This window comes from Cariama cristata, unplaced genomic scaffold (genome assembly GCF_000690535.1).
Source record: "Cariama cristata isolate BGI_N322 unplaced genomic scaffold, ASM69053v1 scaffold14016, whole genome shotgun sequence".
In the NCBI taxonomy this organism is placed as follows: Eukaryota; Metazoa; Chordata; class Aves; order Cariamiformes; family Cariamidae; genus Cariama; species Cariama cristata.
In genome coordinates, this window is record NW_009624007.1 from 2,316 (window position 1) to 29,184 (window position 26,869).

Sequence of the window (26,869 nt, forward strand, 5' to 3'; positions counted from 1 at the left end):
CTGGCCCTACCTTAGTGCAGTGCATCAGAGGTTGCTTCTTAGTTGATAATGCCATGCTCACTCACTTCTTCATCTTCCAATCCCTCCTACCATTTATCATTGCAGGTGATAGTCTACTAGACCTAGTTTTGTCCCATGTAACTCCAGCATTATTTGAATTATTTTGAAATTATTCAAAATATGATAAAAATCCAATCCACCATTACTATTTCTGCAACAGTGCCCTAGGCTTTCTTTTCATTATCCTTGCCTTAGTAACCCTTGCCCTACCTCATACAACCTCTCAGGGGACCTACAAAACTTCACCCCTACAAAAAACATAACCACCTCTCTAAGCCACATCAAACTATAAAGATGCTTTTCTATCTGCTATCCATCCATTCTTCCACAACCGTGGAGCAATACTAACCTTATTCTTTATCATCCTAGTTTTATTACTAATCCCCGCGTTCCATACATGCAAGCAACAAGCAGCATCTCAGCCCCACTTACAAATCCCCTTCAATTCTCAGTAGCAGACCTACTTATCCAAGCTCAGTGAGGGACTGACTGGTTGAATACTCACTTATTGTTGTCAGCCAACTGACCCTGTTATTATATTTTGCCCTATTTCTTTTTTTCCCCCTGGGATCCTAGAAAATGAACAGTTAAACAGTAATCCAAAAGCATTCTAGTAGATTATAGGTAACATTTGTAAATATAAACCAAAAATTTAAGACTCATTATCTTCTGTCATCTTCAGAAGAAAAAGATTTAAAACTTTTCCTCCAGCCTCCAGAGCTGAATTTCCTTTAGTAAAGTACCTTTTTTAGCAGAAAACTGCAACACCCTATTTCAGTAAAACAACCACTAAAAAGGTGGGTTTGCTGTCTTTTTTACTTCTTTTATTATCTCAAACTCCCTCAGTTTAACCCCAAAGATGTGGCCAAGAGTATTTTTCCTGTATGTAATTATATATTCAGCTGTTCTGTCATCTTCCTTTTCTAAAAATCCTCAACCTATTTCTGACATACAATACCACATCTCCTTATATAACCATAAGCCTTCCACAATTAGCATTCCAACTCATACTTTCTTTAAAGCTATGATACCCCTCTAATTCCATTACCCATAACCTACCTAGGAAAAACTTCATACTTCATCATGACCAAAATACTAGCAAAAACATTATTACTACCTAAACCTTAATCCAAAGAAAACTCAAAATATATAATCCTTTGAGCAGTCCTCCCAATACTCTCAAACTTACAGAATCACAGAATGGTTGGGGTTGGAAGGGACCTCTGGAGATCACCTAGTCCAACCCCCCTGCCAAAGCAGGTCCACCTACAGCATGTTGCACAGGATCGCGTCCAGGTGGGGTTTGAATATCTTGAGAGAAAAGGACTCCACAACCTCTCTGGGTATCTGTTCCAGTGCTCTGCCACACTCAAAGTACAAAAGTTATTCCTCATATTCAGATGAAACTTCCTGAGTTTCAGTTTGTGTCCGTTGCCCCTTAATCTGTCACTGGGCACCACTGAAAGGAGTCTGGTTCCATCCTCTTGACACCCACCCTTAAGGTATTTATAAGAATTGATGAGATCCCCTCTCAGTCTTCTCTTCTCCACGCTGAACAGGCTGAGTTCACTCAGACCTTCCTCATAAGGGAGATGCTCCAGTCCCCTCATCATCTTCGTCGCCCTCCACTGGACTCTCTCCAGTAGTTCTTTGTCTTTTTTGAACTGGGGTGCCCAGAACTGGACACAGCACTCCAGATGTGGCCTCACCAGGGCAGAGTAGAGCGAGAGGACAACCTCCCTCGACCTACTGGCCACACTCTTCCTCATGCACCCCAAGATGCCATTGGCCTTCTTGGCCACGAGGGTACATTGCTGGCTCATGGTCAACTTGTTGTCCACCAGGACTCCCAGGTCCTTCTCCGCTGGGCTGCTCTCCAGCAGGTCAACCTCCAGTCTGTACTGGTGCATGGGGTTATTCCTCCCGAGGTGCAGGAGCCTACACTTGCCCTTGTTGAACTTTATCAGGTTCCTCTCCACCCAACTCTCTGGCCTGTCCTGTATCAGCCATTCCTACTTTTTTGTCATCAGCAAATTTACTGAGGGTACACTCCATCCCTTCATCCAGGGTGTTGATGAATAGGTTGAACAAGGCTGGACCCAGAACTGACCCCTGGGGAATACCACGAGCTACAGGCCTCCAACCAGACTCTGCGCTGCTGATCACAACCCTCTGAGCTCTGACATTAAGCCTGTTCTCAATCACCCTCGCTGACCACTCATCTAGCCCACCCGTCCTGAGCTTCCCTCAGACGCTGGTGGTCAAGGTAGACAACATCCACTGCTCTCCCCTCATCTAACCATCCAGTCATGCCATCATAGAAGGCTATCAGATTGATCAGGCATGACTTCCCCTTGGTGAATCCCTGTTGACTACTGATAACCTTCTCTTCCTCCAGCTGCTTAGAAATGACATCCAGAATGAGCTGCTCCATCACTTTTCCAGGGATGGAGGTGAGGCTGATGTGTCTGTAGTTCTCTGGATCCTCCTTCTTGCCCTTTTTGAAGACTGGAGTGACATTGGCCTTCCTCTAGTCCTCAGGCATCTCTCCTGCCGTCCATGACCTTTCAAAGATGATGGAGAGTGGCTCAGCAATCATATCTGCCAGCTCCCTCAGCACTTTTGGGTGCATCCCCGTTGGGGCCCATGGATTAGTGGGTGTCCAGTTTGCTTAAATGATCTCTAACTCGATCTTCCTTGAACAAGGGAAAGTCTTCCTTTCTCCAGGCTTCTTCACTTACTCCTAGGGTCTGGGATTCCTGATGGCCTGCCTTTGCAGTAGACTGAAACAAAGAAGGCATTCAGTAACTCTGCCTTCTCTGTACCAACAGGGCACTCACCTCATTCAACAGCAGGCCTACGTTTTCCTTAGTCTTCCTTTTGCTGCTGATGCATTTGAAGAACTCCTTCTTGTGGTCTGCTATCTACTGTAACCCACAACTCCTAGGGTCTGGGATTCCTGAGGGCCTGCCTTTGCAGTAGACTGAAACAAAGAAGGCATTCAGTAACTCTGCCTTCTCTGTACCAACAGGGCACTCACCTCATTCAACAGCAGGCCTACGTTTTCCTTAGTCTTCCTTTTGCTGCTGATGCATTTGAAGAACTCCTTCTTGTGGTCTGCTATCTACTGTAACCCACAACCATGGTGACAAATCCAAACAGGCTTTCTATGTGTCACTTTCTACCTCTTCATTAGTTTGATTATGAAAAGCACCAAAATCTGCCACAACTTATCCATCCCACTGATTTACTTTATTACAGGGCTACCTTATTTTCACAAATAGTTCCAGAAGAACACACCCTGAACTGTTGCAGAGTCCTAATACAGCAAATTGGCGAGAAATAAACCACCCAATGGTTAAGGTAATTCTAGACCCTAAAAATCCAGTTAAATGCTGACAAACCATTGACATACGTAGTGTTAAACCCCACCCCAGTTATCCATATATGACTACCAGCTATTCCTCTGATCAACAGTAACACAACAAAGCAACCTACAGAGACTAAATGTTTCAGGAAAAGGCTTGGCAACTCATTAAACAGAATAAAGTCACCCCACTAACATACCCTCCAATAAATCAAGATTAAGCCCAAAATACAAATGAGACCGCCAAATTTACTGACAACCAGTACCAAAGCAATGGTAAGGAGAAGGAAGTGTTTTTACTCAGGAAATGGGGCAAAATATATATTTGTTTCCACTTGCATATCAACAAAGACCAATAGTGTGAATGCAATGGTGGGTTTTCAACCGCAGAAACTGAAAGGCACTAATCCCTTAAAAAAAATTCTACATCTCTTTCCTGTACCCTCCAACTCCCTTTAACATCTGCATAAATGCTTATTATAATGAATTATCTGTCCTCTGGTCAAATAGCTCCTCCCCTTTCTTTAGCTGTGTGTCCCTCTATATTCACCTAACATCTCTACCATGGCTCCTGTCTGTTCAAAGAAACATAAAATGTCAAAGTAATTTCACAATTACATGTTTATAACTGTTTTTCATAAGTTATCACCTCTAATAAAGCTAAATATTTCTAAAGTTAAACTTCTCCCAGAAAATTCCCTCTCCACTCCCGATACCAACTTGGGCCAGAGATAAAATACCACACTCACATCCTTCTCGCATTTCACTTCTTCCTCATATTTATCACTGCCAAAGTGGCTGAGCCTCGGCCCTTTTTGTAACTTTCTCTGTACAACGAGACAACTATTGTTACTCATGGTTGGATAATTGGTTCTGAATCTTCACCTAGAGCCTAGATTCAGAGGTCTCTCAGCAAGAACTCTGTCTCCAAAGCGAATCCAGGTTTTTTTTAATACAAAATCCTTATTTCTGAAAATAAGTGCATATTTAAGGGCAGTTATTATGAATTAAACTTAATTTAGAATGGATCCTTGAACAATTTTGAACAGCATCTGTTTGGGGAGTAATTTGTTGGTGATTTATCTAATTTCCTTTGAAATTAAACTTCACTGAAATCTTACACATAGAAACTGTGTTAGAACATTTTTTTTAAATGGCAGTTATTTCTTTAGTACTGAAGGTTTCTTCTTTAAGGGCTAGAAAATAATGTATTACCACAAAGAATAGAAATCTGTATTAGAAACTGTCTTTTATATACCTATGTTACGTTTATCACCTCCCACATTTTTTTAAGTCGACTCATAATTTGCCAGTAGCTGCATGGCCCTTATGATAATGGCTTGGCAATATATATATACATACATATAATGATTGTTTGCAAGAGAATTTTAAGATAAGTGAAAAGATGATTTTTGAGTACTGACAGGGACCCCATAGTCCAAAAAAGAAAAAATTATTGGGCAGAGAAATAAGTATCTGTAAAATCACGAAAGTTATGATTATTCTCTGTTACTCACTGTTCAAAGGGGGGAAATTAAATTACCAGGCAGTAGGCTTTAAGCTAACAATAGAAAATATGTTTCTCATCACATCTATTTAAATTCTGGAACTTCTTGACACGACATACTGTGAAAGGGAAAAGCATAAAGGAGTTCCAAAGAGTTTAGACAAATTCATGGAAAACAGGTAAAGGTCTATCAAATATGATGGTCCAGCTGTCTGCTAAGAGAATCCCCAACCAGGAGAAGTATTTCTCAGTAATTTCCTGCTACTTACATTAATCCTCAGTCATCCTCTATTTTGCTGTACTCGAGTCACAGTAATACTTAGACGTGTGATCTGACCCAGGATGGCGTTTTGTTTACTAATATTTGTGAGTGTGACATCAAGATAAATTAGCTGGTTTTCCATTAGAAACATATGAAGCCTGATTATTCTTTGTAGGAGTCAAGGGCAGAGGACATCAGAGAGACCGCAAATACATCACAGCCCAGGAACATTGTTGGGTATTTATTGTTTATTAAATTGATTGTTTTCTTTTTTTTTTAAAAAAAAAAAAAAAAAAAAAAGACATTTTTGCATCACAGCTTGGCTTAAGGTTGCCTCTGTAGTTGAATAATTTAGAATAAAGTGCATTTTGGAGACACTGTAACTTTCTCTGAAGCAAGCGTTATAACCATAAGCTATTCGGACTAACGGGTAACCTCACAATTGAGTCCTGTTAGATAAGGGAAACTATACAAGACAGTAAAAAGGAAAAGAAAAAAAGCCAGCTGTGCTCACAGCATCAAATTGAAGGGTTGAAGAAAAAATTAATCCAACATATATTTAAAAATCAGTTCTATGTGCTCTGAGAGCACAAGCTCCCAGTGCTTTCACCAGAATGCCATCGCCCTCGTGTGATAATACTACCAGGTCTATAGACCCTAGCACTAGTTTATTTGCGGTAATTTAGAATGACTAAATCCTGGCAAAGAGTTTTTTTCATTTTTAAACTTGTTTGCAGGGCCCTGACACATAAACACAATCCTTCAGTTCCTGTTTTGTGTGGGGGTGTCAGGCAGCCGAACGCAGATGGATTGAAGCATCTAAAGCCATTTGATTAGCAAACCAAATGCTTGCTTTATTATTTTCAAGTAATCAAAGAGCACCTGCTTATTTCTTGTTCTAAGCCAGTCCGACAGAAACCAGTATTACAACTATAACACTGTCATCTCGATATTTATAATGCAGGCCGTGCTGGGTAGATATCTATGCACAGCATTGCTGCTTTGGTTAAGGGAGATAAGGAAATGGGAATTTGAAAAGCAGTTTCATGTGAAGATGAGCAGCGTGCCGTCCTCCCCGGGACACCAGGTCACACATGTGCCATGCACACGCAGCCCCTCACTCACATCCATGCAGTAGCGTTCACAAAGCCTGGGACAAACCTCCCTAGGGCAACTAAAGGACAAAAAAAACAGAGCTACGATATCGCTCCTTACGAAGGACTTAAGAGTCACAAGCCCGTTTCACATGACTCATCAGGTACCTGGTGAGTGAAGGTTCATGAGCAGTTCATATGCCATTCAATTTGCCGACTCACTCCTGCTATTTGTTATTCCAGCTGTACTTCTGGTATCCCAAATTGATTTTTTTTTTTCCCAGCTTGAATAGATGTACTCAGCGCTTGAATTTTGTACTCAGCACTGGTGAGACTGCACCTTGAATACTGTGTTCAGTTTTGGGCCCCTCACTACAAGAAGGACATTGAGGTGCTGGAGCATGTCCAGAGAAGACCAACAAAGCTGGTGAAGGGCCTGGAGAAAAAGTCTTACGAAGAGCAGCTGAGGGAGCTGGGGTTGTTTAGTCTGAAGAAAAGGAGGCTGAGGGGAGACCTTATCTCCCTCTACAACTACCTGAAAGGAGGTTGTAGCGAGGTGGAGGTTGGTCTCTTCTCCCTGGTAACTAGCGATAGGACAAGAGGAAACGGTCTCAAGTTGCATCAGGGGAGGTTCAGGTTGGATATTAGGAAGAACGAGTTGGTAGGCATTGGAACATGCTCCCCAGGGAGGTGGTAGACTCACCATCCCTGGAGGTGTTCAAAAAACATTTAGATGTGGCGCCTCAAGACATGGTTTTAGTGGGTTTAGTGGGCATGGTGGCGTTGGGTAGAAGTTTGGACTTGATGATCTTTGAGGTCTCTTCCAACCATAATGATTCTATGATGGCTACACCATTTGTTAACCATCAGAATAACAAAAAAGAATACCAGATATCAATTCCAGTGTTCATTACCATATTTTTTTACCTCACCACACATTCAGATCAAATAGGTGCCCACCTTAGCTACCAGGAGTCTTGTCTTCAATTTTGATGAGTGCTGGGATTTATGTACTCAGGACATAGCCAGTGAGTTCGTGGGATCATAGGCTGGTATGACTGAAGGTCTATAACTATGTATGCCTAAAACTTGCTGTATTTGAAAAGTAGTCACTGATATAACTTGAGGATTTAGCATGTAGGTAATCTTTACAAGCATATTTAACCCCTGTAGTGAGAAATGTTAAACCTTCTGGAGGAAAATTATATCAAAAACTATGTTGCATCTAATAAGAAGCAACACAGAACTAACATGTAGGCACCAAAAAGCAGATTTCTCTGCCCTGGCCCATGAGTGCAACTAAGGATTTTTAGGTGAGCTGTACTGGGCTAAAGGTACTATTAATTTAAATTACAAGGTAACCCAAACAAAGGGTGTGCATTTTATCATTGTCTACTTCCCATAATAACCTAGTGCTACCAAATACAGTCAGCTGCTAGATTTTGTCAGAGCATAAATCCCTACTTTATGAGGGGATGCATGGATCTGTGGGGAAGCATTTCCACTAGAGTACAACTCTGCGACTGATCCTGCAAAATGGAAGCATGCGCTTATTTTATGGGCATGAGTAATTGGATTAAAATTTCTGTGTTTAATTTTCCATACAGTTAAGGACATGAACAAATATTTTTAGAATCAGGGTCTCGGTGGTGAAGAGTGTGTTATGTTTTACATTGGAGGAATATATTAAACACTTGTTCTGTGTGACTCTTCAGTTATTACAAGAAATGTCTGCAAAGGCAAAATACAACACAGAGGCAAAAAACACCGGCTTCACACCCAGGTGAAAAGTCCAAATTTCCTGACCACCAGTAGGTTGTTATACTTACCAATATTGCAGTACTTTCCTGCATAATTTCCTTTGCAATCACACACTATTTTCCCACTGAAGGTAACCATTTTACATTCTCCACCATTCATGCAAGGATCATGAACACAACCTACAAGCAGAAACCAAAGATCAAACCAAAGGTACAAACTATTCAAGAGAATGAATCCATTTTAACTTACTTTAGTACACCTTCTCCGTGTATATGCATTTTGGGGAAGTTTTTCCTTTTTTATTCATCTCAGACCTACACTTGATATAAATTAAAGGAAACTCTGCTGATTTCTGCCCACTGAGGTCTGTCTCATTGTTTTCACTTTTATGGGATAATGTCAACCTAGCTATTGAAAAATATTATCAATGAACAATAGGTAAAATGGGGGTGGTGATTATTATTACTAGTGGTGATGGTGATGGCATTAGCACTTCTTTTTGTACAGAGGGTTCTGCCAATTCTAAGTTTGCCGCTGAGCTGCATTAAAATTTATAATAATGTATATAGCAGGGAGCTCAGTTAAATATTTAGGATCTGTGACTGAGAAGTATTAAGTCCTATCAAATTTCTGAACTCTCTCGTGGACTCCCAATGTCCTAGAATGCCACTGACTTTCCATGCTTTAGTTTCCAGTTCTGTAAGGTGGGAATAAAAGCACCTACCTATTTCTAAGGGCTTTTATGAAGCTTATTCACTACTGTAAGTTACTTGGGAGTCTGGACAGGGTAAAAGTCAGCCAGACTGAATAACAGAATAGCCATACCAGAGCACATATACAAGTGACGGATATGGTTTGCTTCCTACCATATCTCCTTCCAAAAGGGAGGTGCTGTGCTGGCTTCATCAGATAAGTGACAACCCCAAAAGCATGCCCTGCAGCTAGCTGGCCAGCTGTGCTGGGCACCTGGCAGCCCCAAAACAAGGAGGAGGCTTCATAACATAAGCCTCATCCTAGTCAGGGATGGGTATGTTGGGCCAAAAATCATGGGGACTCTGGGGTCGATACAGGGCAGATGGGATCCTGGAGGCAGGTAGACTTTACATGCTGGGAACTCAAGAGTGGGACAGGCTTGGGAAGAAAATCCAGAGGTGAAACAGCAATATGAAACAATTGTAGGTGTGCAGGGGAAGAGTAGAGGAAGGTGTGCCTCTCAGGCATGTTACAGTTTTGGAGGAGAAATTTTACCACTTCTACTATGTAATATGCTGCATATTCTTACATGCTGCAGGATTGCATCCCTTTCAAAGAAAACACTGAGGTATGTCCCTAAAATTCAGCTTAATGCATATAATTTCTTCCTCAAATAAGGATGGACACATTGAAGTGACTTCCTGGGTCACCATTACTGCTCACACATGGAAAGCAAAGCTAGAATGTTCTCTTTTGGGGAAGGTACATGAGCTGCAAGAGCAGCATTACTATGTATAACACCACTCAGGCTTTGATATCCTCACTGTCCTTTATCCCCACTCCCTGCAGGCCAATAGCTGTAATACAAAATAGTGCCTTACTTGTGTGTTCGATACTCCCACACTCGATCTGGCCGTTCACACACATGCACTGCTCCACAGCTCCTTGTTGGACTCTTGACCAGCTCATGCCCACATCAAAGAACTCGTAGAGGCTGTTGTCAAAACACTTCTCTGAAACACAGTTTAAAAAGCAACACAAGCTTTCTGAGGTTATTTCTTACAAGGAATGGCACCACAGTCCCCGTCATCCCCTGCTCATCCCTTTTTTCCTGTTGGGCAGATACACATTTGTTTACAGTCCTTCTCAAGCAAGCCTGCCTCCATGGTGTGGAGGCACTAAGCCACTATAGCAGCACCTCCAAGGACCTCAAGGCAGAGGTGGCTTTCTCCTAAAACCCTATGAGCATGACAGCATCACCATTACTTAAGCCATTCCAAAAGTTCATTCAGCAAACAAAAAAAAACCAAATCAGTGGTATATATTTGTGTCTGTCCCACTTCATTGCATCATCCACAGATGATGGGCTGTGCTAGAGACAGTGGAGCAGCAGGACTGAAAAAGGCTTCTTTGCTTAATCTTGGGAGAGAAGTCCAGAGCCACAGGGAACACGGGTTAGTGGTGGACTTGGTAGTGTTAGGTTAATGGTCGGACTCAATGATCTTAAGAGTCTTTGCAACCTAAATGATTCTATGAAAAGCCTTCATTAAGCAACAGTAAGCACAACTGAAAACCCTGTGTAAAAGCCTAATTCCTTGCCTGCTGTGCAGTAAATTGGGAGTCACACCATAATGAAAGTGGAAAAATAACCCAAGCAAAGCCTTTTGGCCTGACTTTCCTCCTAGTGGATGAAAGGAGGTGGAGTAGCTGCCCAGGTGCAAAGCTGACATCACAGGAAAAGTCACAATAGACCCATGTGTGCATATACATAAGGGATAAGGTGTCACCTGAAATTTTGTTGCTTTTTCATGTCTCTCTGCCCTACCTACAAGATGATATTATTAGTAATTTCCAAACATGTAAGGGATATTTAAATCTTAAAAACAGCAAAGGGAGGGGAAGACGTTCTTTTTGTTTCCCATAGCTTAATACCTCATTGGCTCAGAGCATGCTTGGATTTATAATTGTATAATTAAGCTATTTTCAGCTGTCCTGTCAGTAATGGCTTGTCTGTCATAACCATTTGGAAATCCACCTACACAAGCATTCATGCTGCAGTGGTCTCTCCCATCACAACAGCACTACCTTTTCATTAGGCAAACATTAATGAGCTCTACTTACTGCTCGTATTTCATGTTGTAACACTCATGGAAGAAGATACTTACTCATCTGACAGTCCTCGCCCGTGAATTCCTCTGGACAGGTACAGTGGTACGTGCTATCGCCATGAGCGTGAGAACAGGTCCCTCCGTTTTGGCAAGGGTTGTTTGCACAGGGATCTAGACAGGCCACATTAGAAGCTGTTGTTAATAGGTGCCAGATAAGCCGTGTTTTGTTGTGTTAGGCGTCGGCTTGGTTACATGAACCATTTTGGTTCAATGCACAGCGATTTTAATACCATGTATTAACCTAAACCAAAGTTTATCCAACCAATTTACATTGGTTTTGTTCCCAGCTGTAGAGCAGCTATATTTATCCAGCTTTTAAAAACCTTATAGTAAATCACTGAGCTGAACCTTCTTCCCCAGAATAACTTGTCTGAAGGTGGTAGGTCCAGGCGCACACGAAGTTGCCAGAGCTGCCGGGGTGGTGAGGAAGAAGATGGGAGAAATGCCCACAAGATGGAGCTGTGCCTTTGCACTGGGGAGGGAAGGCTCCGGCTCTGCCTCTGCCCGGGTCACCGCCCTGCACGCTTCGCATTTCAGCATCGGTGACCGGGGTTACGCATCTCTCTTTTGTATTACACAAAGGACAACCCTCGACAGAAGAATTTGCTATGGATTTTTGGATTATGTCTAAAACGAACGGACAGCTGGAACAAAGGAAAAAAAGTTTTAAAGCAAAACAAAGGCACAACCAAGTAAATCAGGCCAAGCAAGATTAAACTGGACCAGTCTAGTATATCTCTGTTTTCTAAAGAATTCTCTAAGTTATGGGAAAATATGGTGGGAGAGGAAGGGTTCTGCCAGACAGCCCTCTAACTCCTGCTATAGAAGCTTTACTTGGCAAAGTGAAACGCAGAAGTTGTAAGAGTCTTGCTCACTAGGCAACGTTCCTGATTTCAGGCAGATATCTCAGGGATATAACCCCCCTGAAGTTAACCAACATCATGTTTTACGTCTGCTGCAGGGCTGGTCCAACAGCTTATCTGCATTTGAATATTCTTTTTTAATGCTAGTCAAATTCTGCGAGGGCAACTGTAGAGTTACTCGATTCAAGTGTTCCTTCAGCTAGAGAGTGCGGTGCAAAGCATGGGATGCAACATATAGAAACACAGACACACATACACAGGGCTGAAGCGAAGTATGAAAAGCACATCCTGAAGTTTGCTGCAGTGGTGTAAATGTGAGGTTCCCCTGCACAAACCAAAATATTTACTTCAGAAGACAGTGGTGTAATTGATAACAGATAGCAGGTCTTGGTGTATTCACTGGTAGTTTCACTGCAGGATAACATCAAGGGAAAGGAAGTAAAAGCAGTGACATTCCTACAGTTCCTGCTGTTGGATAGTTATGAAACTTTTAGTGGTGTAATGTTTCCTCAAAGGATAACCCTGTATTTCCTATACCTGTCACATCCAAACCATGACTTGACCTCCAAGCCATCTTCTGGTACAGCGGTGCTCAAGTCATTTTTTGTACCCTCATTAAATCTGCAAAAAGCACTTCCAGTCCTCCATTTCTTTCCCAGTCAGAGACTCTCACTACATCCCACCCACCACTTCAGTCTGACCTCCGTCAGTTCTGCATCCGTCCCCACCTTTCCTGAAGTCCAGGAACAACTTCTACTCGTAAGCGCATGGACACATCACAGTTCCTTGCAGGGAATCCTGCCCACCATTAACTACTCATTGACGGGGGAGTGCCAAGCCCCTGCCTTCTCAGCCAATGTCTAAAACCACTCAGCAGTATCTTCTCACCTCATGGGTGAAACACTCCATGCTTGCTAGCAATAACCTTGACTTCAGCTTCACCTCTCTGAAGCTTTGCTGAACAAGCAGTAGGCTTGTCTCATTTTTCTACCCATATCTTCCCACAAAAAATTTTCTGTTTCTGCCACCGACCTTTCCCAGAACCAGGACCGCGCTTCCCCAGAACCTCTCCTGGGGTGATGTCTCTTCCTCCAGCACATGCAGCCCACACCACTCTACTTCTTCTTTCCATTTTAGTCCAAACACCTCTTAAAAAAACCTCACTGTCTGGCACTTTTCTCCCAAGTCTGGGTCTCCCTGGGATTTTGGCCATTTCTTCAAGAATTCCAGACATTCACAGCAGTAGTCCTAACAGACTGCCCAAGATCTGGAAGTCCCACACATGGGGGCATTGCACATTTGTGCTTATATGTACATATATACAAGCTACACATGCACAGCCCAGTCAGCCCACGCATATGAAGGGGCTCACATTGGGCAGCTACTATGCAGAGTCTCCACAAGTATCTCCTTGATAGGAGTGGAGGATCATCTGGAAACCTAACCCCCTGAAGGCAGCAATAAAGCTCTCACTGATTTTATGGAGGTTTGAACAGGGGCTTTGGGTGTTGATACAGCAAGCTCTGACTCTGCACAGTGCAGTACTAACGTCTCCCTCCATCAGTGCCTTCACACCTGAGCTTCGCTTCATCCTGAAGCTGAAGGCTTTTTGGTTAAACTTTCTCTTGAATTTGGCAGATGTGTTTTTCTGGATCAATGCCTCCAACGCTTGTTTAACATTGATTTGTAAGCAGCTCCAATGGTTTCAAGCTGACTCCCCACATACACATGGTATTCTTGGCCTGGAGAGAGTTTGTGCTTCAGCTTTTGCTTTTAAGTAGCTCCTTCCCCATCCCAGTTCACACACTCCTCACCAATCTCTCATGGCCAAAGGACACTCTCTTCCCCGGAAATTTCTTTTTTTCTTGTTTTTCAAGCGTCTCTAAAGTGGTTAAGATTCCCCCAAAGATTTAATATTTTACTGGATTTATTTCACAACAAAATCATATATTTTCCACATTTTAAAGATCAGCATTATTCAGTTTGACTGCTTCTTTCTTCCCAGTTATCCTCCCCAGGAGGCGAACTTTCTTCCCATTTGCTTGAAATTCCCTGCAACTGTTACGCCGTTCCTTCCTTCAACCTCACCATAAACCTTTTCTCTTTAAGCTATGGCCGGTGATCTGTTAAACATTTTCAAAGTCCAAATACAGTGCTTGTTGCTTAAAAAAATAAGTAGACTTATGCTTATAAATAAATTAATAGCTAAAGAACATTCATTTAATTTTAGAAAATTCTTAATGCTTCCAGAAATAAAGTCTTTTCTTTGCAACAGCCAGCAGTGATCTCTTCCAGCTACCCCATCTTTTTTTCTTTTTCCTTTCCTCTCTCACACATATAACTTTTTCTTTTTTTTTTTTTGCTGGAGAAAAAAACAGTAGCCAGGGCAAATCCTCACTGGCATTAAGGTATATTGACAAAGACATCTCTCAGCGAGGGGCAGGCAGACAGGGTGGCTTTCTTGTTGCAAACCAACCTATCCAAATCTGTGGTGGGTAATAGACAAAAATGAGCCAGCAAGCTCAAAAAGGCTTGCAGGCAGGCAGCTGGCTGTGGAGATGGCGATGGCAGAGATGGTGATGGGCAGATTGAGGAGCAGACATGGGACAAGCCACCTCAGAAATGCAACACCAGGCTTAGAGAGTTCCACCCTCAGCTACTGGAAAAGCTTCCTTGAGTCAGCCAGCCTCCCCCGTGACTGCCAGTGTTTCACTTGGAGGATTAAAGTCACAAGTTAGAGCTTCCAACATTTCAAGCTCTGGGAGGGCACTCATGACTAAGTAAGTGCAGCCTTCATAACCTGACTCTTGTAAGCATGAACTGTCTATAAGGTCTACATTTGTGTCTGACATACTTGCATTACAAAGGCTCATACATTGCTGCTTGTTTTGGGGTTAGATCATTTGTCTCTGATCTACTGTTAATCTGTTTTAAAGTCAGGCTGGAAAATAATTTAAAGTTGTTAAGTTTAAAATTATGATGGTGTGCACTGCTTAATTTTAGATTGTCAGCATGATTCAGCTAACGTTGGTATTTCAAGAGCTCTGGTAGATTGCAGTCATCTCGGTGATGAGACTCCTGACATGGCGGAAAACTCCCTGCAAGGGGATGGTGGACAGTGCCCTTCGTTTGAAAGTGGAAAGTGAACATCTAAGGGCATCTGGTCGTATCTGGCAGACTAAACAAGACAAGTCACATTTGAAAGTATGTGAAAAGAGATGGAGAAAAGAGGAACATGATCAGCATTTAGACACAGACCCAAAAAAAACCTCAGGGGCGTCAAGTCTGATCAGTGCAACACTTGATTTTTCAGTGCTGGTCTGTTGGTGTATAAATTGAGAATTAGATGTATACATTCCTTATAAAATGAGATTCCCCAGCATCCAGCTCACGAAACACAGAACTGGGAAGACAGAGACAAGCAAGGGTCGGACATTGAGATACTGCTGAGGACAGGGATGCATGTTCCCCACTGAACTGCTTGGGACATGGTGCTTTCACCCAGTGTTATCAAAGTGACTTATATAGAAAGGAGAGTTTGCCAGAGACCTCAGCTTCCCATTTTAGACAGACCTTCGCAATGAGGTAATTGTAGCACTGGAGTGTGGTGACCCCATGAAGCCATAGCACTGCTCAGCTAAGTAACCCTTTTGTTGTCCCTCAGAACTTCTGCAATGAATGCATCTGTCCTCATATCTTCTCTGACACAGCCCAAAGCCCAAGGGAGTCTGGTTTTGAAGGTCCGCTCTTTATCCTGAGATCTCAAGGAAGGACAGCTGGAAGTGATGGCTGTGTGTTGTACAGGGTGTAAAATGTTCCTGTACCTTTTAAAAAATTAATTGGTCAAACAGACAGAAAACGTAGCTGACTAAATGAAGGGAAAACTAAAAGGCACATCCAAGCCGTGAGGGAGGAGAAGACGATCACCTCTGTGCTTGGCTCCAGCAGGAGTGCAGATATCCATGTTGGCATTACCATAATTTCTCTCCATGACTTGAAGTTAGTCAACAGAGAGTGAATTAAAGACTGTGTGATATTCACAATCTAATGCTATGTTTATGCAGAGTCACAGAGACATCCCGGAAACTGTTAATGTGAAGGATTGCTCTGTGTACGCCAAATAAAAGTAGTACTGAAGGCACCGTCCCTCCTTACTGCAGGTGGCAAAGAAGGAACCAGGTATCCAGAGCAACTCAGCAATGGCTTGCCTTACCTGAGTGGTCTTTGGGCAACAAAATGCAGTGTCCCCATCTCCTGTCCCGGTCATGGTTATGTGTTGTTGAACACCTGAAAAGAATTAAAGGTGCACTTTAATGCGGTTTTAAACAACCTGGATGTTTGCACTGAAATTGTATGGCCTGTACACTTTGGCAACCTGGAAATTCATGCTTTTTTTTCTAATTAGCATCTGTTTCATTCAAACTCTCTTAACACCAGAGGAAAAATACACTTTCTTTTGTGAAAGATGCTCTGCCTCATTTCTTTCAAAATAAGTTCAGATTAAGAATGAGATGTGGAAGCAGGATCTGAGATCTCCAACAAATCTTCCAGAAAAACCTAACCTCCTTTCTATTTCTAAGATTAGAAAACAAAAGACAGAAATAAAAACCAAAACCAAAACAAATAAATTACATCTCCTTTATTCATTACAAAACAAGTAAAACAGGACCCAACCTATTTTTGATGCCTGTCAGTTACTTTAATAATCTCTGGAGGCAGGAAATTGTGCACAGAGGGACTTTTCCCTGGCTTTCAGCAACAAACCTATTTTGCACTCAGTTCCTTTAAAGTATTTCTATTTTTTAACTTGCTAGACGAAATGAGGAAATAACTGACACAGTGGTGATTTCCAAACGCACAGACGAAACCTCTCCTTTTTGCAGAGCAGCAGGCTGAATTCTACACGCCATGCTGCCCGTGGGAATCCTACCGAGACAAACTTTGACAACTGTTTATCCATGCACTTTCCTTGCCCTCATCGGTCTGTTATCTCCAAGGCTCATAACACTCCAAGGAGCATTAAGCTGCTATGCTCCGTTTGCAGAAGTAGACTTACAGGGTTCCCCAAGGCCACACAGTGAGTATGTGATTGAACCAAGGCTGAACTTTGGAGGTCCATGTCCTGTCCCAATGTACCGTCCACCAAAACATCCTCCCAAACCAGTTCTAATGCAGCATAATAAATATCAGCTACATGGCATTGGAAGAAATGGGAGTTTGCTTTATTTAACATGCCTGATAATCTATTTTTATGTGTTTTTATCATACCTTGAACAGCTGTGTTATCAAATATTTTTCCCCCTAGGATGTCACAATCTAGATTGAAATTTTATTGTAGAGCATGTCTACCATTTCAACTGCCCTACTTTGCTTCTTAATTAGACGTTACGTGGTATTTAAAATGCTTTAATTCCTATGGAGCGTCTGAATAGGCCACAAACATTAAGTTCGTTGACCTCAATTACATAAGGTGCAGAAAAAGAAAGGTGCTTGGTAGTCTAGTGCAGATTAACTTGACACATATTTAAAGAGGCTGTTTTCTCACAGGCATTAAGGCCCGTGTGACTCTGCTGGGAGTGGATGGAAATGTCTCTGTGCTCCTTTGTGCTTTTTTAAAGGACGGTCTGTTATGCATGAGGATTAAGGTGAGGAGTAAGTGAAAAAAGTGGTTCTCGGCACTGCTTATGTCATTGTTGGCAAAACTGTCTCTGACTGAACACTTCATCTGTGCCAGCCATGACGGGAAAGGAGAATCCAAACTTTTCTGACTGACATAATTGTTGATTTAGCAGAGTGATGTTACACTGGACAGCATAGAAGAAGCAAATGGAAAAGGCCCTGTATACACCTAAAGAATGCAAGCAAACTCTGATCATTAGGGGAAAAACAACCATGCAAATTAATACTCTCTGGAGTCTGTCCAGCAGCAACTAAGTTCTAAGCAAAAGGAGAACTCAATTTTTTTCCCTCTTAAATGTTTTTTGATATCAGAGATCCTGACAGAGGCTTCTTCCAACAGCCTTCCACAACCCACTAGTCCTCCCAACCAGTGCTCAACCATTCCCCTCCTTCCCTAGCACCTTGCAGTGACTACAAAGAGGTTGGTCCTCCCTTGTGATGCTGGGCTGCCTCCTCAGTGCCAGACTTCTTGCACATTCACATAATCCTTTTATATTTTCCACCATGTATCTCAATGTCTGGGAAAAACTCAGCACATTCTCAAAGCTGCTTCACTACTCTCCCTCCTTTTCTTTTTAAAACCTCTTCTTTGCTGGGAGGCTTACCAAAAATGTGGTGGACATTTCAGTCTCATGGGACATTACCTCCAGCATCCAGACCAACCAAACAGGCTTATTATTTATTTGTGCTACTTGTAAATGGGCCCACTCTAAATTTATGAAATAACAAATGTCTTTACATCAGCCTGTCACATAAAACTGTTAATAAAAAAGCGGAAACTTAAAGACACAGATACTGAATTAATTACACCAGAAAAGTCATCATAGAATCATCATCATAGAGTGGTTTGGTTGGAAGGGACCTTAAAGACCATCTATTTCTAACCCCCCTGCCATGGGCAGGGACACGTTCCACTAGACCAGGTTGCTCAAAGCTGTATCCAGCCTGGCTTTGAACACTTCCAGGGAGGGGGCCTCCACAACTTCTCTGGGCAACCTGTTCCAGTGCCTCACCACCCTCATGGTGAAGAATTTCTTCCCTATATCTAATCTAAACCTTCCCTCTTCTGGTTTAAAGCCATTGCCCCTTGTCCTATCATTACGTGCCCTTGTAAAAGTCCCTCTCCAGCTTTCTTGTAGGCCCCTTTTAGATACTGGAAGACTCCTCTAAAGTCTCCCCAGAACCTTCTCTTCTGCAGGCTGAACAACCCCAACTCTCTCAGCCTGTCTTCACAGGAGAGGTGCTCCAGCCCTCAAATCATCTTCATGGCTTCCTCTGGACTTGATCCAACAGGTCCATGTCCTTCTGGTGTTGGGGGCCCCAGAGGTGAAGGCAGTACTGCAGGGGGGGGTCTCACCAGAGCAGAGTAGAGGGGGAGAATTCCCTCCCTCGACCTGTTGGTTACGCTGCTTGTGATGCAGCCCACTACTAGGGATTGATTTAAACAACATTTTAAACCCATGCATGGTAAACAGCACGGGAATGGATGGACAAAATGCTGTATCACAGATGAGGCCTAACTGGCAGGCATGATATATGGAAAGCTGGCTATTTTACCCATCATGAGCATTGGGAGCCTTAATAATAGGACACTTTGGAGAACATGCAAAACTTCGGGCCAGAGGCAGACTGGTGGAAGGAAAGAGCTCCACCATCACACCTGGTGCTGTCACTGTGTTGGAGGAATGGAGGTTCCTTCAGACCTTTTAAGGTGTTGTCCTGACCACGAGAGAGGGCCAGACTTTACCCGACAACACCAGAGCAACCACCATCAGCACCAGAAAAATCCAGAGTCTGATGCTTGGTATCTCCTGGCTCAGCCTGCATATCCTCCTCCTTTCCAGGACTGGCATAAACTCTCTAGCTTGTAATCCAGCTGGCCAAAAAGCCCTCCTTCTCATTGTTTTCAGTCTGTGGCCAAAGTATAAAATTTTCCTGTTTCCAGAGACGATGGTAACATCATGCTTCTCCTATACAGACCTAAGCCCACCCTTGCAACCTCGCACAATGGGGACCTGCACATCCAGTATTCAAGCAGGATAAGGCTACTCCAGGCTATGAGTCAACACCTTCCAATTCACAGCCAAAATCTGAGCCAAAGTCTGCTCCTGCCATTCCCCTTGAGCAGGATCTCGGGGGGAATGCATCCCACTATGGGACACAGGGGCAGGGTGCTGGCAGCATCCCTGCAGCCACGGCTTGGCTGTAATTCAGACCGCCCTCCCTATTTGCTCTCATTCATCCCCATTTTGTCTGTCCCTACACTGTTCTGTCTTTCTGGAGGTACTAAGGAACTTTAGCAACAGTGCCAGTTAATTTTTTCTCTTCAACACAAAAGGCAAATTTACATGACATCTTTAGTACCTGATAAGAGGCCACTAAACAGAAATTTATCTGTGAAAACAGATTGTAATTAAAGGGAAGTGCAATGCAGGGTGCTGTTAAAGGAAGTTAGCTATTTGAATACTGCAATTATTTTGTCTTCTTTCCTGTATTTTTGATAAATATTTACAAAGATACAACTTGTTTGTTGCTTTCAGAGAAAGCAGGAAGAGGTCTCTGCGGTCAGGAATCTGATTTGTGTTGAAACATTTAATGTTACAAATTGACAAGGTCATATCTGATTGCCTTCCACAGCCCTTTAAATCAACACAGCAACTTTCATAAATGAGATATCCAGCTTTGTATTAAGATGGACACTGCTCTTAAATGCTTTCTATAGGAGGACTGCCTTTTTATTGAACTTAATAAGATGGGATACACACAATATCTATGTCATACGTAGTATGAGAAAACATAAAATAAAGTCAATTGGAGCAGGCTTTGGCTTACACTATGAAGTCCTGCCTGTAGTCCTGCCTTAAAGTATGACTTGAGGACTAAGGATGTGGACTCATTAAGTGCACAAGCCATCACTCCCCTGGTCTGGTCTCCTTACATTTGCCCCCAAAGAGGCAGGTTGCATCCAGCCTCCCATCATCTCCATCCTTACTGGCAGCTTGCAGGCAGGTAGGAGCAGGAAGGACACAAGTCTTGCCCTCGCCTGCTGCCTGCCAGGTGCCCTGGGATCACTTATTCAGCATCACTCCAGCATGGGCTACTGCCAAGTCACACCAAAATGCACGGAGAAAGTTTCCCGACTGCTATTCGGGGCTCTTTTCCTGGCATCTCTGTGCCTGAAGTCATACCTTAGGTTGCTTTTAGCATATGAAAGAAGAGTAAACACTGGCCAGAAGGTCAGCCATTGGGTGAAATGGCCTGTCAAAACCAAACAGCTCCAGCTGTCCTCCTCCTCATCTCTCCGCTTGTAAATGGCTTTTAAAAAATCAGAAGCATGAGAGCAAGTTGTCCAAGGTCAGCTCTAAAGTGTGCTCTAACCTTGGATCCTATCCATTCATCGGTTTCTCCTGTTTTGGATTTTTTTTTTTCCATTTCTGTGGCCTAAGTAGCTAAAAGCAAATACACAGTGTCATGTATTAACAAGATCCATCTTAAGCATTGCACGAAATTAAGTGGGTCCAAAGGTCAAACTCTTTGTGACTACAGTTCATCAAAGACAGGGTTCAAACTGGAAAATTATTCCAGTTCCCTTCCTTTAGTTAAGATATTCTTAAATTCTTGTTTCCTGGAGGCTTTTCTTATCTGGATTGTATCTATGGATGTTGGGGAGATTCAGAAGTGGTCTCCTAACCTGAAGCTCTATGTCTATTTGAGTAAGAAGGTATATGTTGTGCTGTTTACATTACACCAGCACTTACACTTAGAACAGATGTGCCATCAGAAAGATGACACAGATCATCAAAAAATTCGACAGTCCAGTACAAAAAATGAGAGTTCTGCCCCACATGGGCGAGTAGAACACACCCTGTAAAATACTATTTCCGCTCTGGAAACATGCAAGTATGGGCATTACACAGAGCTCATCTGTGCATGTATTTTCAGATTACTGGTACCTATATATTCCCTGCTTTGTTGCCTTTGATTTCTGTTAATATATGGTTTGTCTGCAAAGTTAGTCTTGTTTATTCAGTGCTTGCTTCAGTAGGGTTGCCACCTGACTGCCCCTACCCTAAAATGAAAAATGAATACTTTTAACAACTGTTGCATCTGTAGAAGAATAACCTTTGCCCAAAATAAGGACACCTGGCCTTAAACACACTAGTAGAATAAATCATTACCCAACAAACAGGAGTAATACCTCACACTTTAGTACTACACTGTCCAAAAGGGGCCTGGTGCCAATCGGCATAGGAACTAGAGATATGAGGCGAAAAAATCCAACTTTTCTCAAAAATCAGATGATCTCTGTTGCAGTACAAGTATGGCCCACACCAATCAAACAATTCCTTAGCTGAGTGTCATCTGTTACAGCTGTCTGTATCTCTCCTTTCTCCCTCAGCAGACGGTTACTATCAGGTCGTTTCATCGGTCCTGCCCTTTCTGTACAAGCTCTTGCCAGTCATGTAAGTTGCAATTCCAATATGGAGGCCAAGGAGGAAACGTTCCTGCAGTTCTTGAGCTTTGTGGCCCTTGAGACCCCATGCCTGGGCTCCCTCCCGTCTGAGCATGAGTCTTGACCTGAGGGCCATGCCTATAAGCAGGAGAACTCCATGGGTCTCCTTGGGCATGACATCAAGCTCAGATTTATTCTAAAAACAAGATTAAAGCACTAGAAGGGTGACATTTTGATTTGAGTGCCATCTTCATTTATGAGCAATGTCAACTTACCACTTCTTTCGGGAAAATTCATTTGATAAACATGAGTGATAAAACCTTCCACCATACCGGAAAGGAAATCTGCATAAATTCCCATCCTCCGTAAACACTAAAATACAAGAATAAAAAAAACTCATCATGCAGCTGAACACCAACCCACAGGTATATATATTATATGTTACTATATGAAATTATGAAGATAAATATAGAATCATAGAATCATTCAGGTTGGAAAAGACTTTCAAGATCATCAAGTCCAACCATTAACCTAGCACTGCTAAGTTCACCAGTAAACCATGTCCCTAAGCACCATGTCTACCTGTCTTTTAAATGCCTCTAGGAATGGTGACTCCATCGCTTCGCTGGGCAGCCTGTTCCAATGCTTCACAACCCTTTCAGTGAAGAAATTTTTCCCAGTATCCAATCTAAACCTCCCCTGGCGCAACTTGAGGCCATTTCCTCTCATCCTATCTCTTGTTACTTGGGAGAAGAAGGCAGCCCCCACCTGACTACAGCCTCCTTTCAGGTAGTTGTAGAGAGCGGTAATGTCTCCCCTCAGCCTCCTTTTCTCCAGGCTAAACAACCCCACTTCCCTCAGCCGCTCCCCATCAGACTTGTGCTCCAGACCCTTCACCAGCTTCCTTGCCCTTCTCTGGACACGCTCCAGCACCTCTAGGTTTGTCTTGTAGTGAGGGGCTCAAAACTGAACACAGTACTTGAGGTGCATCCTCACCAGTGTTGAGTACAGGGGGACAATCACTGCCCTGGTCCTGCTGGCCACAGTGTTTTTCATACAAGCCAAGATGCCATTGGCCTTCTTGGCCATCTGGGCACACTGCCAGCTCATATTCAGTTGGCTGTCAACCATCTTCAATTTTCTCAGCTGTACTTTGGACTCTGTGTCTCTGCAACTTCTAGTGCATATGAAGAGGCTTAAAATCCAATGTAATGACAAAATCAACAAAGGTTAATGGGCTCTGTGCTAGAATAAAGATCTCAGATCGTTTCAGCTCAAAATACATTGCAATTTCTGGTACAGCAAATGCCAATTATATTCATTAATTGCAATTATAATTTCTAATTACGTAGTATAGTAATAGCATATTAAATCGATTTCTGAAGTAGCATCCTTTCAGGCTACTTGTAACATCTGTTTAAAACAATTAAGGCACCAGACAGTACAAACTGAAATAGAAACAGTTAGGAGAAAGAAGGTTTTAAAGTTTGGGGGAAGACAGATAATTTGGATCATAACACCTTCCCTCTGGGATATGCAGATGCCCTACAACTGGGGAGAAATTGATGGGACCAGTGTCTAAGAAGGGCAAGTTTTACGTTCACCGTGTCAGTGATGGCAGTCTAAGGAAGGGTGGTGGGAGTCTAGCAGAAAAAATCCTTCAAGATGAGTCTTGAGAATGAAGGAGACTGAAGATAAAAAAGACAAAGAAAAATCATCAGAGCTTCTTTAACCATTAAACTAAAAGCAAGCAGTTTTGAGACCCAGGAGTGTGAATGGGAAGCCAACAACTGCTGTAGGAGAGGAATGGGGCATATAACCAAGTTGGCAGCACAGCGCATTTCCATTTCTCACTGCTGATGTATGACTGTTCCTTGTCCTGAGCATCCCTTCCGCGATGGCTGGGGGTCCTGCACACTCTTGCGATACCTGTTAACCTTCACAAGCCCAGACTCGTCTTCTCAAAGGGCTGTTAAGGCCAGTTATTAGCATCATGGAAAAAATAACCCATCGCTGTGGTCCAAACCTTTCCTAATCAGGTGGAATTATGGTCACTCCATCTACCTTAACTGTCCCCTGATCTGTCAGTGTGAAATAACTACTGCCAGCCCCTCTGCTATCCCCTTTTCAAGCCTGGTTTTCATTGTCTGAACTAATTAAGCAAATGTTCGGATATCTGCCTTCTCTGCCTGATATCTCCCATTATAAGCAGTTAGGAGAGCTGTGAATATACATCCCCATTCAGAAGATATATTGCATCCCAAAGACCATTAAAGACTGTTCTAAGCTATAAAGGCACCACTAATGGCCCAATTCAATTAATGCTTAACAGCAAAAGCACAGGACAAGAAAAACTTTAAAAATGGAAGTCAACAATGCCTGCACACAGCCAGGATGCCTGATTGTTTAGGTACCATCAAAACAAATGCAACCCAGCAAATTGCATCAGGCTCAAACCCTTCTCTCACAGAGAGATCAAGGGCTGTGGTAGAAATTGAACCTATACATACAAAGAATTTATGTGCTTTAAAGTCACAGGGCAGATGCAGCTCTAATTAAAACAAAGGGAGTTGCACATTTACAGACACACCATGTTATGAGTGAATATAAGCCACGCCAGTTCAGACGATCTAAAATCCCATCAGCACCTTCCCATTAATCCGCACCTGAAGGAAAATTACCTGAGATTCCTGAGCTAATCCCAAATTCCCCTCTATGCAGAAATTAATATTGGCATAACCATTCCACAATCCTTATTCATGTTGAAACAAAGACAGGCTTACTACTGACTTGCACAGCATGGATACAGACAGGCAGATCATTCTTACTGTCATGAAACCTATTGGATTTGACTTTGTACCTTGTGGGCGAGCGAACTCATGTTTTGAGCCTCTTCCTGCCCCAGATTTGTAGTGCTACAAAGAGAAAAAAAGAATGTGGATTGGAGACACAAATTCACTCTGGGAACCATACTATAGAGACAAACGTGCTTTCCAGGGTGTCCTGAAATTGTGTTTCTCCCGGTGCTTCCGCAAAAACCTCATTATTTGTGTGTGATTTTTGCCGGGGCACACTCTAGTGAAAGAGGGTAGATAAACATTGGCTCATGAAAGGTCTCTGTTAAACCAGGAAAACCCAGCACAGCACAAAAAAAGGCCAAATCTCTGCTCCATTATATCTGTGTATTGCCAAGGGACACACCTCCTGTTTCTGTGGCAGGAAGCATTATACGCGTTCAGAAGCCAGTTCACAGTTAGAAATAGTATCTCAGCATTTGACTTTTCCTGCCATTTAGCTGTAACCCCCAGGGCATTAGTTAAGAAAGCAACATCTACTTTATTTGGGTTCGCCGATCAGCAAGAAAAGAGCACCAGGCTGAGCTGATTTTAAGCCCCAGGAAACAATAAAAAATGGTCACACACATAAAGAGCTGCTGCCACCAAAGGTGCGGACAACTGAACTATAGGAAAATAAAAATATCACAAAAGCAGTCAAAGAAGCAGCACATCATGAACGTAGAACTGGATAGGGGACATAACAAGTAAGGGATAAGACAAAGCTGTTGCTAAGACGTACAGGGAGGGCTTAAAGAGTTCTGAAGAAGAAAGAGTTTTTGCACTGTACACTGAGTCTGCCAGCACTGAGCAGTCTGCAACAGCTTCAGCCAGGGCTGATCTTTTCCTAGGCACCATGAGTATTCCTCTCTGCTCCCACCTGCAATATCTAAGGAGATACTTCTGTACTTCACTGGGATAATTAGGATTGTAACATCGTTTAAGTACATCTGAGCTAGTTTTAACCGAGCTAGTGAAATAAGGCTAATCATAAAGCCACACAACTGAGGGTCCAGGCTACTAACTGTGTTGCTCATCCTTGGTAGATGCCAGGCCGTGGTGAGATTTAAGCAAACTAGCAAAGTCAAACCATCACGGCCATACTCAGCAGTGCTGCAGGTGCCCTGCATACATACCCAAAAAAAGACACAAAGCAGACAATGAAAACACTGAAGAGCATGGCATGAAAACAGGGACAGGTTTGAAAAGGAGATGATTACCTAAGCTGGCATGTTCAGTTACCAGCTAGCAGTAAAGTCTGGTGGGGTAGCACCCTCCTTCCATGCTACTGCAGGTACCTGCTTGTGTCAACGCATTTCTGAGATGTATTTTCAAAGCATTTCAATTTCTCTGGTCCTTCTTCCCCTCGCATTCTTCCTTCCTAGCAAGGCATGGATGTAAGCAATTTGTTTAAATGCAGATATGTATGGGACCAGCTATCCTACAGGCTCCCTGCTTAGTCAGCGCTGCTGTGAACCTTCATTTGGCAAATCTGTTTTGTTTTTCACTTGGAGCACTCTTCCTTTCGGTCTGGTTGGTGGCTTCACTCATCCGACACCAAGGCAACTTTGTCCTGCCAGTCAGCACATAGGTGATCCACCACTCCAAAATAGAAGAATCAGACTTACCATCCTTGCACAGTCACTGCTCAGAGTCAGAGCCAAGACAACAGTGAAAGAAGCACAGGCTTTCATCTTTGCTCTCCTCTCATGAAGGTTTTGCCTGGCAGAGGGAAACTTCCAGGGCTGGGCTGAAGCAGGAGGGTGAATCAGCAATGAGCTTTCGCAAGGGACTGCGATTTACTTGACTTTAGGGTATTTTAGTTTTCTAAGTAAGCAGAGCTGTTATCATTGTTAATCATTAATGTCTTTGTGGGTAGATGGGAATGCCATGTAGAGAGATACTCTCCCTAAACCACAGAGAGCGAAGAGTTTACAAAGTGCCTCACCCTCAGAGACGATCGCTGGTGTACTCAGCAAGCATTTAAAAGCACCTCCAGACTAGCTGATCCAATGTTGCTTGCAATCAGAGATGATTTACCATCCAGATGTTCCCCATCTCTTTCCTTTCAGGAGTTAACTGAAAGCATGGTATAGCAATAACAAGGAGCTCCAAGCAAGCCCACTCA

The 26,869-nt window shown here is 42.9% G+C and overlaps 1 protein-coding gene across 1 annotated transcript; it reads right to left on the reverse strand.

Annotated features, from left to right (window-relative positions):
* Positions 1-8,119: 8,119 nt before the first annotated feature.
* LOC104163867 (hepatocyte growth factor activator-like) lies at positions 8,120-26,514 on the reverse strand (the record flags this gene model as incomplete). The annotated part of the gene is made up of 7 exons (XM_009703004.1): positions 26,370-26,514; positions 24,768-24,822; positions 22,183-22,279; positions 15,989-16,062; positions 10,910-11,023; positions 9,626-9,757; positions 8,120-8,230 (listed from the first exon to the last, which is right to left on the reverse strand). Coding segments are annotated over exons 1-7 (649 nt in total), but the record flags the coding sequence as incomplete, so codon positions are not given.
* Positions 26,515-26,869: the final 355 nt, after the last annotated feature.